This window comes from Ciconia boyciana, chromosome 12, assembly GCF_034638445.1.
Source record: "Ciconia boyciana chromosome 12, ASM3463844v1, whole genome shotgun sequence".
Lineage (NCBI taxonomy): Eukaryota > Metazoa > Chordata > Aves > Ciconiiformes > Ciconiidae > Ciconia > Ciconia boyciana.
Window position 1 is genome coordinate 9913204 of NC_132945.1, and position 14560 is coordinate 9927763.

General features: G+C 43.7%; 1 protein-coding gene across 8 annotated transcripts in view; it reads left to right on the forward strand.

The window, feature by feature from the left end:
* MBNL3 (muscleblind like splicing regulator 3) overlaps positions 1-14065 on the forward strand; it is a 98905-nt gene extending 84840 nt beyond the window's left edge. For 7 of the 8 annotated variants that reach the window (XM_072876643.1, XM_072876647.1, XM_072876644.1 and 4 more), the window contains 3 exons: positions 2387-2481; positions 3935-4008; positions 6675-14065. In XM_072876643.1, the coding sequence (XP_072732744.1) occupies positions 2387-2481; positions 3935-3991 (152 nt within the window). In that variant the 3' untranslated portion in view covers positions 3992-4008; positions 6675-14065. The remainder of the gene's footprint in view (positions 1-2386; positions 2482-3934; positions 4009-6674) is intronic. The other variant, XR_012044703.1, reaches the window with a different exon arrangement.
* Positions 14066-14560: the final 495 nt, after the last annotated feature.

Here is a 14560-nt window from a genome sequence, read left to right on the forward strand (position 1 = left end):
CAGGGTGGGAGAAGAAATATATTCTCTACTACCCAAGAATTCAAGAATTAATTTGGTTTGCTATGATCTCTTAAAACTGAGTTTAAACTATTTATGTACCAATATGCAGAATCTGTTTGCATGTGCTTAAGTACTGAATGCTGCAAAGAGAATACCTGCCTTTTAGTTAAAGTGATTTCTAACACTGAAGCTTCACTAATGAAATATCCCTTTTGTTCATCTTTCCACGCTTCAATGCATGGTGTGCAGGGTCAGTTCTGTGCATGACACCCACTGCAAGCGTTGGTAGGTTTTTCTACACAAACTTCTCAACTTTTCCTAATCTGAAAGAGACAGCAAGTTAGTATGCATCAGTGAGAACCTGGGTGGCTGAGTGGTGTGACTGTCTATCCGCTGTCTTCTTTGAGGCTTAAATGGTTGTATCCCTTTTAATTTCTGTGCAGTGCAGTGTTTCGTGTGACTAATAAGAGAATCCAAGGTGATGTGTTCCCACCCCTATTTAGTTCCGCTGCAGAGACAAAAATCTGTCACTTAAATGTCTTTACAACCCATTTAAGTCATCCAACAAAAGGAAATAGCAATAGGAGGATCCTGTTGATTTATTTTTTTGTATCAGGCATCAGGTGGATTAGAGTTTGGATTTTCGGTTGTCCTTCTGAGGACATTTTAGGAGACTGGTTTAATAAAGGTGCTAAGGAGGAACGCCATCTGGGGTCAGCCCCTCTGCCAGAGCAGGGCGCTGCTTGTACAGCGAGAGAAGCAGGGCTCAGACCGTGGACTGGCTAAAGATTCATCTCTTTAGTGAAGTGTCAGCTGTGCAGGTAACAAGGGACCGTAGGGAGGTACTGCTGCTGGTGCACGTGGGATGCAGCGAGGCGGCAGGGCTGAGTACACGCTCGTTGCTGCTGCAGGGATCCAGTATGTTCAGGCTCAGCATCTGGGGCTTACTGGGAACCTGTGCAGGTCTTGGAGGGACCTTCCCCTCTGTCTACAGCTGCTGGCCACAAGAGGGTGGGTGAAAGCTGAGCTTTCATCCTCCAGCCAAGGTTATGCAAGACTACCAGCATCCAGGTGCGTGCCTGCTTCAGCCAGAGGGAGAGAGGCGGGAGCAGGAGCCCTGGGGAAGGAGGGCGCAAGGCTTTCAGGGAGCAGGTCTGAAAGCTTTGGCAGGAATGGCTAAGCAGCACCCTGCTCCCGAACCTCCCCATTCCTGTAGCGCAGGGAGGACACACCGCTTGCATGACGGGGAGCTGAGCCCTTCAAACACACCTCTGCCTGTAGGAAACCCCAACCCACACGCTCCAACGTCCTGTGGCTGGAGTGTGCCCAGCCTGCAAGGCATGCACGCTCCCTGCCGGGGCCGGCCGTGTCTGCTGGGGTGGAGGGGAAGGCAAGTCTGCTTCCCTGCCACGTGTTTGTGGGGACAGCCGGGCCTTCCTGCGAGCTCCCCGGCCCTGCAACCCCCCTGGGTTTGGGGGATGCCCGTGTGCGCCCCGGAGCATCCCCTCCAGCACCGTGCTCTGCGCACGCACAGCTTCAGGAGGCTGCCAAGCTCCCTGCTGCCATGTTGTCCTTTTGGATGCTCTTTCTGCAAATTGTAGCTGTTCAGATGCATTCATGTATTTTTCCTTCTTGGCCCCCCTCCCCTCTCCATTCCCCCCCACCCCGCAAGAGGGGAGTTTTGCCAAATTCTCTAGAATTAGGGTGGAAAGGAAGCACACTGAATTTGTACGGATAGAGCTCGGGCTGCCAGCCGCTCGTTTGCCGTGCCTCCAGCTCTGTCCCATGCTGAAACATCGTCCCCGCTAGAGAGAGGCAAGAAAACCTGGTGAAAGGGCTGCGGCAGCCGCTGCAAAGTGCATCATGTACCTCTGGTTGCTGGCGGGGATGGGGTGGGGAGGGAAGGGGACAAGCTTTCCCAGGCGGGCGGGAGGGTGCGCTTGCCAAAATGTCCCCACCCAAAGGAACGTGCACTGGCTGTGTCTAACTCCCCACGGGTGCGAGCTGACGTGGGCTTTTGCTAGCACACCCGTCCTCTCCCCCCTTTGGAAATTTGGCCCTCGGAGTCTAATACATCATTGTTCTGCTTATAAATGTACTAAGTGTTGAGAATGTTTTGGTTTTTTCCTTAATTATAATTGTAATTGGCTTTTCCCCTTCTCTCTTGTTTATTTTTTTTCCCAACGCTGTCTTGCTTTGCACTGTGATTGCATGCTGCGCCCCGATGTGTCCTTCATGACGATGTCACATGGCTTGTTGCTGTGATTCCTGCCACGCCCCCAAATCCACCACATGTTGCCATGGTTACATAAAAAAAAAAACCAAAAAAAAAATATATATACGCTCCACCCTCCCGTATGTCGCTTCCATGGTTCCCTTCCGAAAGTGCCCATGATGCACGGTGCTACGCCCACCACTGTGTCTGCAGCAACAACTCCTGCCACCAGCGTCCCCTTCGCTGCAACAGCTACCGCCAATCAGGTTTGGCCCTTTCAATGGCTTTCTTTCACGTGTTCAGATCTCGAGGACCGGGTGAGGGCCGGATCCTGCGCGGGGCCGAGCGCCTTCCTGACCCGCTCGGCTCGGTGCAGGCTCGGGTGCACAGAGACAGCGTGTGTGTGTGTGTGTGTGTGTGTGTGTGTCTGGGGATCGGTGAGGGGGCACCGGCCGGTCCTGCCATGTGCGGGATGGGCGGCGAGCCTGGCTGGAGCGTAGGGATGGGCGATTGGCAGGGGTGCAGGCGATTCTCTAAAAACAACACCCCCCCACCCCGGGTCCTGAAAAACCGGGCTGTAAAATTCCCAACCATACTGTCGCGCAAGACCTGCAGCACTTCTGCTTTCAGTCTCAAGCAGAAATACCACCCTGAGCATCCTTCCTCGTGGTATTTTAGCATGTCCTCTCCTGGCTGGAAAGTGGAAGTGAAAACACAAAGTGGCCTCCCCCCACTGCAAGATTGGACTCTAAAAACAACCCAAAAAAACCCAAACCAACCAAAACTCCAAAAATCGGGGGCGAGGCTATGAAGTCTGAAGCTTATTTACACCAGTAACGTCACCCATCCCTACAGAAATGACTCTGGATGTGCAGTACGTGCTGTTGTAGCACTGCCATAAGTGTACAGGATTTCATGCATGTCTGCTGAGCCATAATTCTCTCCAAAACTTCCTCTGAAGATACTGAGTCGTGATGGCTGCTTCTGCACCAGTCCTGAACTGTATATGCACAACCTGTCCTAGTGATGCTTCCTGATAATTTGGTGTGCCACAACTTTTCCCAGCTAGACCAGAGACATTTCAAACACCTTCCCCCCCCCCAATACTAATTTTAGCGTTTTTATTTGTCATGCTCTCAGGTTTAGAGCTATTGGAAAGAAAACGGGGTGTCACTTTGTTCTGTAGGAGGCTGTTAGCCATGCCGAATGTCAGTAATATCTCAAGGGGCATCCTCTAGTCTTTCGCTAGTGCAAGGTCACGAGGCTTTCAGTAGAAGTTTTGCCTGCATAAGTCCTAGGCAGTGTTTTACTGCTTGCAGTAGGGATTGCTAGTCTTTTTCTGTGCTTTGTTGTTATTTTCAGGTAGAGCAGGTCTTACTCATACTCGTATTGGTCATGAGAAGAAAGCAGAAATTCCTGTGCAGTGTTGCTCTGTGGCTATATGAGTCCTGTTTCAGCCAGATAGTTGCAGGGCATTTCTGTCTTACTTGTAGTCTATGGAGTTAAAATCCCAGTACAATCACCACGTACTCCACGAGGCATCAGTAGTGATGCAGCTATGTTGTACTTAATGTGTGGCAAAATAAAGACATTTTGGGAATGGATCCTATTTTATAAGACACTGATGTACTTAACTAACCTGATACTGAAGACAGAATGAGCAGCCCAATCTCAAGACAATGTTTTAATGTGTTGTGTTCTTTGTTTTTTTTGCTGTAGATATCCCAGTTATCAGTAGATGAACTGAGTAGCAGCATGTTTGTTTCACAGATGTAGAAGTTCCCGATAGAACAGTAAGTTCCTTTTCGGTATTTCTCTTTACAGTGGATTGCTTTGTACAAGGGCACTGCATCCCCCAAAACGGGGGGCTGGCTCGGGCAGACGGGCCAAGCCTGCAGGACCCCAGTGGCTTCACGCTCTGCCAGCTCTACAGAAATTCAGCAGTTGCAGCACAGATACGGACCAGCCCTGTGGTTTATAACAAACAACGTTTCCTTCTGTCTAAAATACCTGTTTTACGGTGTTCGCAGCCTCCCTTCTTGCATCCCCCTGAGTCCGATGGCTGTGTTTACAGGTTACTCTTGCTCTGCACGGCTCCCAGCTGCCTGTAGATGCCTAAGGGATTTGCACTATTGATGGCAAAGACTGCTCTAGTAATGAGTCAGCTGAAAAGGTGTAACTTCTCTTTTGCTGTTAGTGGCATATTTCTTTTCCTGGGGTAAGCAGGACTGGCTCATCATCAGCTCCTGTGCGTCTGCAAGGCTGGCTTGATCTGAGCAGAGATCAGCTGTTCAGCTGCATTGGGGGCCTGGCTCATGGTGGGTTTCTTCAGAGGTCCTTGGATGTGTTTAAGGTCAGGATGAATGCCACAAGCAACATATCCTTCACCCTACCTGCAGATCCTGGGCTTCCCTAGGCTGCTGGGTTTCTCTCAGTGGGAATGATGGAGGAGTTTGTCCTTTTCTTTGACTTACAGAGTATTATTTCACAGCCGTAGCAGCAGTGTCATTTTTCCATTGCTTTTCTTTGTGAGGGTTAGCTGATGTTCATGAGAGAAAACCCCTTGAGGGTTTCAGTTCATCACTGTATTTTTTTACCCCAAGAAAGTAAAGAGCAGTTCAGCCAATTCAACAAGAGGTCACCAGATTTTCCCAGTGCAGGCCATTTAGTATACACAGATGTGCAACCCGTTTCTTCCTTAGGTCACGTATTACAGGCAAGTACTTAAATGCTGGAAATTAATTTGGCAAGCAATTCTCTAATGATATCTTTAGCAATCGACAGAAGTTACTCATCTTGGTGGTGGCCCTTATCTCTGCTGACCTTAATAAAGTACCATATGTATAAATGACCTGCTAACTGTGCCCATGGACCCCTGCTCATGTAGGGGTGAACACCAAGCTATCGCTGTTAGTGAAAATGTTCTGCGTTACACAGTCTACTGCTCTCCCAAACAACAGACGGACAGACAAACGTGACACCTGACATGTTAACCCATTTCCATAACACGTGCAAAACAGCCTGTTCCACCCGATAAGGAGATCGTTTGCATTGGAAGAGCCTCATTCTTGAACTCTTAGAGATAGTTTTCAGGATTTATTTCAGGAAGCTTCTTTTTTCTGAATTCTTTTCACTTTTACACGTGTGTGCTTAAACTCACACTGTCAATAGTTAGTCATTTCAGACTAGGCAAGGAATTTCCATGGGATATATTTCTTTAGTAAGTAGGGAGCACAGCACAGTCTGTCAAACAAAGCATTGGCCGTGCTCTTAAGGACCATGAAAAACGTTTGCTTGAAAGAAGTATGGTCAGCATTTTGAATTTGATGGCATTTCTTGGGGATCAGGCTGCTGGGCATGGAGAGTGTCTGGGTCTGGGTCTGGGTCAAACAAGGAGCCTGTTCTTCACAAGGGCAGTGTGAGCACGTGTGAGAGCCACCGCTCTGCCAGAAGCACTTGTCCTCTTAACACCTCGCAGCTGCAGGACATAAGCCACCTTTGGAGGCTGGTAGAAAAGGGCTATGTCCCCCAGCATCCCCAGTGCTCACAGACCCACCAGCGACCCTTTTCATGCAGTAGCATGTGTGTTTTGATCCCATTCCTGGGTTGCTACCTGCCGTGTCCATGTGTAAAGTAAAGGCAAGCAAATCTCTCGAGGACACATCGTTTCATGCTACCACCCGAGCATGTGAAATTGTGCATGTGCTCAAGTGTTTTGCCAGACAAGGACCTTGGCTGGCACTCTGCAGTGCTGAGGGGCAATTCCCAAAGCTGCCCTGAGTGGGAGCTGGATAATTGAAACACTTGCTGCTCTGGCAGATGTTTTTCTTTTCCTCCATGGTTGACGAGATCCTGGTAGCCAGGCTGGCTAGCCTAGCTCTGCAGGAGACAAGTGTTTGGTCCTTCAGGGGAGGATTTTCATGAGTACATCCCAAGAGAGGCAATTTGCTCCCAGAAGAGGGTCCCCTGAGCACAGGGTTTCTGTGTCTGTGTTTTGTCTCCGGGCCTGATTCGCCTTTGGCTCATGGCTCCTTAGGATCAGATTTTAATGTGACTATCTGTGGCTCTCTCCGAAGGAAACGGGAGCTAACAGTGGTCAGGGATTCCTTTGGCCCTCTCCTTAGTCACTTTCTACCTGCCATCCTGTCCAAAAATAAGACTATTATTTGCCCACCTCCCTCTTTCACTAATTGTCTTGTCAGTGTGTGTGAGGCGCACCGGAAATGGAAAGCCCTAAGTGCAGATTAAAGAGGATGCCAAGTGTGTTATTAGCAATTTCACCCTAGGTCAGAAAATTAAGGGAGTAAAATGTTTTCTTTCTGCAACATACTAATGGCAACCTCTTGGGCAACACAGTGAGGATGTAAATGTATCTTATTAGAATTACTTTTATTAAAACATAGATGTATCTCTCTCTAACTTCTCACTCTTTCTTTGTTGTTTTTTCTTTCCCCTGCAGCAGACCATGTTGAAATTCTGAACAGTAAAATTATGGAGCACCAGGACTTCTTGGTGGGAAGCTGCGCATGGCCTTTCTGTATATATCCCCTCTTCCCTCTATCGTTCTCTACCACCTCTACAGTAAGCCTGTTGCAGCCTACATGTTAACCAAAAACTGATCAATGGGAATGTCAAAAAAAAAAAAAAAAAAAAAGCACTATAGAAACAATTAACAAACAGCGCTCTGTTATATGAGATATACAAGTAGAAAATTATAATAGACTTTTATAACACATTACTTTAACACACTTAATCATTTTATGACTACCATCCTGATAAGTGCATCTGCACAGCGGACTGTTGGTTTACTGTATACTATCGATGGATAAATGTTTGTCTTGTTTTTAAAGTGTTATCTTACTGTTTTGTTTACATCATAGTCTATTGATTTGTTTTAAAGTGTACATCATTATCAAGTATACTCAATACCATTTTTTCATTATTGTTATGTCTTAAGTTTTCATATACTGTAGGTTTTATGGGTTTTTGTTTTTTACTAAAAATGTTATTGTGGGAAACAGGAATTATGTGCTTGAAAAACACGACACAGGAATGTTCTGCCCTTTGCTGGATCTTGCTGTTAATGTCAGCTAAAGTTGCTTGTGTTAAATGCTCCTTTTATCATTTAAAATTTGCCTTCAGATAGAGTCTCCAAATTTGTAGTACAAGTGGTATGAAAGGACAGCTGTCATTTTAGTCCAGGGTATTTCTTTCAATACAACGAGCTGATTCTGGAAACTTCTGGAAAAAAAAAAAAAACACAAAAGCCCAGGCTCAGTAAGGGGACAGGAACAATTTGCTCAGACAGTGGTAAGCATCAAGAGATTTCTGCAGTTCTGTTGTCCATTGAAGTGCATTCTCAGCTGCAAATGGCGCACAATCTCTCTTGCTGTTCTCATGGTGCAGTCAAAACAAACAAAAAAAATATAGGTGGTGAAGTGAGACAGCTTCAGTTGGGCAAAGACTCACTGTGTTGGAGAGGAGCAAATGCCAGCCGTTAGCTGGAGTGGGCCCATAGCCATGACTTAGCCCAAGCTGGGTAATTCTGTGCCCAGGGGCTTGTCTCCACTAAGCTTGCTGAAACATTTTGGCCTGAAATCTTATGTGGCTCTTCTTGAAATTTTGTCAGCGTGCACCGATTATTTAATCACCATTTTCCATACGTGGGTGATTTTTTTCCCCATGGCCCTTTAAAGCAAACAGAGCAGTAACAAAGCAGGAAAAAGCTCAGCATAAGCTGTCTACTATAGGTAAATATTCATCTTAATGGAGCTCCTGTAGGTCAGTGGATTTATTGTGGCACCTTCTACTTGATCAAGAGCAATGTTTGCCGCACAACAAGGGCTAGTTCTCAATACCTCCTTTTCATATGCATGAGATTTCCAGCCTGTGCACCCTGGACAGCCCAGCTTGTCGTTACGCTGTGTTGCTGAACAATCTGGCTGCAGAATGCATTTTGGTTGAGGATACAGCCAAGTTCATCCCTGTCATAGCTCTGCAGTATCATTGGCATTATGGAAGGGATGGATTTGCTGCTGTAAATCCATGAACTCCATACAAGGAGAAAGAGAATTGTTACTGAAACCAAGCAAGAGGCCACCTCCCAGTGTCCGGAGGGCCGGCCACCCCGAATTCACAGTGTTCCTGTAGGTTGCCAAATTCTGACAACCAGGTTTTCTTTTCTTTTCTAAGTTCCTTGGCCTTGGTTAGAGACTTTCCTTGCCCCCTCTCCTCCAGTGTGAACACAGATAGTTTGCTAGATGTGTATCTCCACAGACCACAAGTGGTGGAGGGGCATCTAGGGCACAGCCAGTGCATCCCAGACCAGGCTCTGACCATCTGCCCGTGGAGATTCCTAGCAAGAGCCTTTGAAGAGCCCAGCTCAAAAAGGCCTTGAGCCAGAAGGAATCTCTCCATTCATTTCAGCAGGCTTTGAACCAAACCCTGAGAGGGGAAAAAACATCCCCCCCAAGACCCTCCTTTATGAACCCCGTGTTTTGGCAGTCGCTTGTGTCCATAGATGTTCCCCAGCCATCAGCGTTCACAAGCAGCAGCGTTGCCTGAAATCAGTGACCCTCATTTATATTGGCGACCGCATACCTGTTCTTTTCACCACTGAGTTTCTGTTTCCCAAAACCATAACATTGTTAGTGGAAAAAGTGGATTTGAGTACTTCCTGTTTGAAATTATTTGTGTATCAAAAATGGGTTTTGCACAACCTGTGCCAGTGCCTCAACAAAGAACAGAGCTGATCTTCTTAAGCCAGAAAGGATGCATTCAAGCTTGTATGGCTTTATGAGTTCAAGGAGGTTGGAATTTTTTCAGTGCTAAATGGATTTTTGTATATCTTGACACTTTGATGTAACCTCCTATTTTATTTATGGACTTAAACATCTGGCATAGATGTGCATAGAATGTAAACCTAGAATACAGCTGTTTTCATGTCACATTTAAAGCACTGAAAAAAAAAGCGTTTAAGGATTATTTTTTATTAAAGAGGTCCAATGAGGGATGTTCAGGGTAGTTATATTAGGTGCCACAACAGTTTTTATATTGCTGGCAAATTTAGAGTTAATTTGTAAATGAGTTTAAGGAAAGAAAAGCTTGAAGCACTAAACTTCACCAAATTCAAAACAATCTCGGCAAAAATGCCATTTTGAGGTAGCACTATTTAAACTAGTTGTGCAATGACTTGCTCTAATTTTCTTTGTTCAAGAAGGAAAAGAAAAAAAAACAGTCGCCAGACTATAAATTTCCTAAATGGACTATTACAAAGTCACCGAGCTAGTTAGTGACTCTAAACAAATGTCATAAAAGCATGAATATCATCCTTTATTTGACAAGAGATGTATGTAAGTTTGTTTAAATCGATATAATTTTAGTGACATTTTTATAAGCTTCCCACTTTCCATGAACCTATATTTTTTATTTATCCAAAGTTATTTCTCTTTGTCCATTTCTCTCAGCCTTATGCAAACAATATGCAAGAAATGCTGAAACTTGGATAAAACGGGTCATGCAGAGGGAAAATGAAAGCTGAGATTGATCATTTTCACGAAAAAAGGTTGTTAGTAGTTTCAATAAAAAGTACTACTACTAAACTGTAACATAAGCAGACAATAAAAGAGGGATTTAAAATAAAATGGATTCATAAAACTATTAAGATTATTTTTGTTAAATACAGTGTTTTTAGTAATTTGGAACATGATTTCACAATCAGCCGTGTTTTTTAGTTGGAAATTTCTAGCTGATGATTTTTGACTGTGTATTTTTGCATCGCGATGTTCTAGAAACCGTTACCTCCCAGGCCAGCCCGTGCCGGCCCCCTTCCTGAGCACTCCGAAGCGCTTTTCCGCTCTGCCATCCATCCTTGCCGTCTCGCACCATGCTCGGAGTGTTCCCGAATGGCGGCACTGCCGGGCTGGCCGCCAACCGCAGCTGCACCGGCGCTCCGGGTTCCCGCGGTGGGGTCCTCCCGGCGTGCTGGTGGCGGCAGATGTCCTGCCGGAGCTGGGCCACCACCGTCGAGGCGGCGATGGAGATGGGTATGTGTCTCGTGGGTGCAGCCGGCTAGAGGAGGAGACGCGTGTGCCTGGCGAGATGTCTTCTCCTCCACCTCGCGGGCTGCTGGCTGGCGCGGTAGAGTAGCTCTAGGACACGCGGGTACACAATGATTGAGAAACTGGAGTCCTCGTTTTGTTTATCCCTTGTACATTTCACAGACATGAAAATTGAAAAAGGTGAAATTTATGAGGAAAATCTAATTTCCCATTCCTGTTGAATGGATTTAGTTTGATATTGACCTGATTTTACCATGTGCCTGTTGAAGGCCTTAGAGTATATACTGTATGTTAAAGACTGTAATAACTTTAAAAAAAAAAAAATAGTTGATAGCCTAATCCAAATGTAAATAGAGCTACAACACATTGTTACTAGGCTACAATGCATTAATTCATTCATGTATTTTCATTTCTCTACCATTAGTTTTTAAGGTTTTCATTATTGCTTTTTTTGATATCTTTAGTAACTAATGAATTTAATTTTGAAGGAGAGTTAGAGAAAGTTTAAAATTTTTAATACATGTATTCAGCCCATTTAGTTATATTCTAAACCAACACTGAAGCATGGTAAGGTATAGAATACAGTCCATAACTAGTTTGTATAGTTTACAGTTTAAGAACAAAATTAACTTTGTATGTAACTCCTACAATGATAGATTCATTGTTAACTAATTATATTAAGTTGTTGTTGCTATGGCAACAAAACTACAACATGGCTACCTTTGTATACATTATTTGTGAAATTTTCACATGTAAATTAAAAGTGATGTGTAACAGTATGAGCTTGTTAAAGGTACAGTTCGATACTGTCAGATAAAGATATGATTGAATATTTTTAAAATCCCAAAGTCCCATGTGAACGCTGAATTTGTGTCTTTAAGGTCACTTTTTCAGTCAAGAAGTTTACAACACATGGATTTAGAGTCAGGTTTTATAGCTTGTAGAAATTGTTGTGTGGCAAGGGTTATTCCACAGTATTTTCACTTCGAAAACACGACAGCCTGTATTTGCAACGTAGTGACCGGTCTTGCTTTCATTTCATGTTCATTCACACGGTGGGAATTCAGAATTAATCCGTTTCAGTACTGTAGCTCTGCCTGCAATTTTCTTTTCTCCAGAAATCGAGCACTCACGCGATTACGTTACGATCAGGGCTAAATAATTAAGCATATAACTATTTTAATACTAATTTATATTAGCAAAAACTGTACATAAGAAAAAAAATATTGTGGAATGACCCCGTAACAGTGTTGAAGATACAAATATGCTGCAGTTAAACTGATTCAGTTAGTGTACGAATGTGTGAGACACACCTTTTTTGCACTTATGTACATAGTCCACGAAAGAAATCCTTGGAACTTATTTTGAATATAAAAAGTCTGTAATAATACAGGAAAAGTTTGTAAAAGAGATAGGTATTACTAAGGCTTTGAAAAGGAGGAGTTTTTTGCTATAAAACTTATCTGAAAGCATGATGTTGCTTTGCTGTTGTAAAAGCTTTGTAGTTTGCCATAGCTTATTATACAGCAGACTGATAACAGGTCAGCTCCAACCTGCAGCACAGAGAAATGGAAAACAGTGCTTAATTAATTAGTAAGGTCACTAGCAAAGATTTGAATTACTTTTTTTCTTTTTTAATCGGCCTACATTTTCAAGCACACCCTAGGTCATGTTTCTGATAGGTTGTGTTCTCGGTGAATCCCATTAGGACCGATAGGTCTGTGGCGGCATACACACATTTTTCCTAGCACCTAATCCTATTTCTAGCTGGAAGTGTTTATCTGGTAGAGGTGACTGTCACTGCAGTGAGTGTGTTAAATCCCAGAGGGAATTTGAAATGTTGCAACTTGCTGATTTTTTAATTTTATTTTTTTTTTTACCGTTTTGGGGCAAGGTAACAAAATGGAAGGGACTGATGAGCAGTGGAAGGAGGGGGGTGGTTTTGGATTGTCTTGGGCCGGCTTCCCCTGCCGTACGACAGCCGTGGTGTTCCTTTGAGAGCTGCGTGGCAGCGCTGCCTGGTGCTGCCTGCTCAGATGGCGCTGCCGGGCGGATGTTGGGGCAGGGAGATGGAGGCTGATCGTGGCAGCGTGGCCAGCTTGCTGCTTCTGGCTGGGGTTAACAAGCCCCACTGAGTTGCCACCAAAGGAGAGCACAGCCGTGGTCCCCAGCCTGCTGAGCAGCCTCTTGGCTCCCTTTTCACTCTGTCGGTGGGACTGCCAGGGCTCTGCAGTACCGGGGGGATTTTGGAGAGGCAGAAGTGCCTGTGTTGACCCATTTATTTTTGATTAGAACAAGTTTTCTTTTTGCAAAACCCAAGCCCCAGATTTGCTTCAGAAGGGTCGCTGGTTTTGCCAAGCGATGAGTCAAGCACCCCGAGCAGAACGGGGGGGTGGTGGCACCCGATGTTGCCGTCTCCCTTTCCTGCCAGTCCCAGGGCTGGGGCTGTGGTGTCACTGCCAAGCGCAAGACCTGCTCTTTGGCCACCGCTGCTGGCATCTCGGAGGTGTCCAACTCCTCGCAATGGCAGCGAGTCCCCAGCCAGCCCGCATTGCACCACGGGGTGTGTTTAAGCAGGTGGTTTGCTGAATCGGAGCCATAGCATTGTGCAGGCCCAGTGTCTTTAAATGGGAAAAATCAGATGTTGCCTCTCTTCGTGGGTGTTATTATAACCTAGATTTTAATATGAAATAATCAGCTAATTCTAGCCACCGTGCTATTAAGGCTTCCCTTTGCCATAATCAATTTTTGTAATCAAGCTCTTTCTCATTTCTAGGATTATGAGAGAAAAATATTTTGCACTATGTGAGATGAATCGTAGCTGGTCAAACTTCTTTTCGTTGGGGTATGAGCATGATCGTGACAACACTGCTAAAATCTTTGCTAGTGATCTTTACTGACTTCCTCTATCATCAAAAATAACTCTATATGCCTCTCAAATGAGATATTTAAACATGCAAAAATAACACAACTATTAAATAAAATGAAGTTATTTTTCCAAACACACAACAGAGAGAATTACCTGACACCGAATTACAAGGTTCCAGTTCTTTATTACTGTACACAGATGCTATTTGATAGTGGTGGAAGCCAAATGATTTTGTTGCCATGGCTTTTGTATCCTAGCAGATGAGGGGATGATAAGACCATTCTTAGATTGGATTATGGGATTTTTTTTTTCTTTCCAATTAGTTTTGGTTTAATTATATTTTTATTTTAAATCATGAAAACGAACCGAGACTCCCCACTCTCTTTATTATATCACCTGACAACAGATCACTATTTTTTTTTTATAAATAGAGAATTGTATTTTAGGCAATCACTAAAATCAAAGAGAGAATGTTCTCCTAAATTGTAAATTTTTAATTTAAATATATAAAAACATTTATACTGTACTGTGTAAAGTAGATCTTTGAAGCACATTCTTCTTTTCATAGGCATTTCTGGTAAAACAAAGTAAGGGAAACATTAGATATCAATTTAATGGTATAGTTTAGAAAATATATACAAACGATTACAGTTAGCCCTGTGGAATTGTAAGAAATTAAAATATCATCAGATCCAGACAGGCGTAGGCTAATGCAATATTTCAGTTCCATAACACAATAGTTCATTCCCTCAACTGCTACCAACAGGGTGTACGCTTTGAATTTATTTTTCTTTTTGCCACGTTATATTGCTGTAGTGCTTGTACGTGCTTTAGAAATGTGCATAATGCTACTCATTTTAGTATGTTACTTCTATATTGTTATTGTTTATTTTTTGATCTTTTAATAAAGTGTATAAAATTCTTGGTTATGTTTTTTATGGATCCATATCTACCCATTAATAGGAGTTTACTTTAAAAACTTTTCAAGTTCCAGTTTATTAGTCCCAAACTTTAAAGGTTCTGATGTAAAAATAATAACTAATGAATTTGATTCAATGTTATATCTAAAGTGTAGAACAACAGAATAAATTTCTTTCCAGAAAATACCTTCAGTATTTTGAATTCTGTAGCCAGTGCCTCCTTTTTATCGGATGCATTTGGCCTATCATATTAAAGTTACTAACACAAGAAAGACATTTGTATTTTAGAAAAATAAAAAGTAAAACTTTCCAGATGCTGCCTTTTGGTTTCTCTTGTGCCTTAGACCTTCTGAGACACATGTGATGTGGTATGCTTGGTTTGTATTTTTCCATGCTTCCTTTCTGACCCTATCTGTGATGTGATTAGAGAGGAGATCAGAGCTGTGCATTTGAAGATAACCATGAAGAATAAATTGACTATCATTCAAAGGCCTGC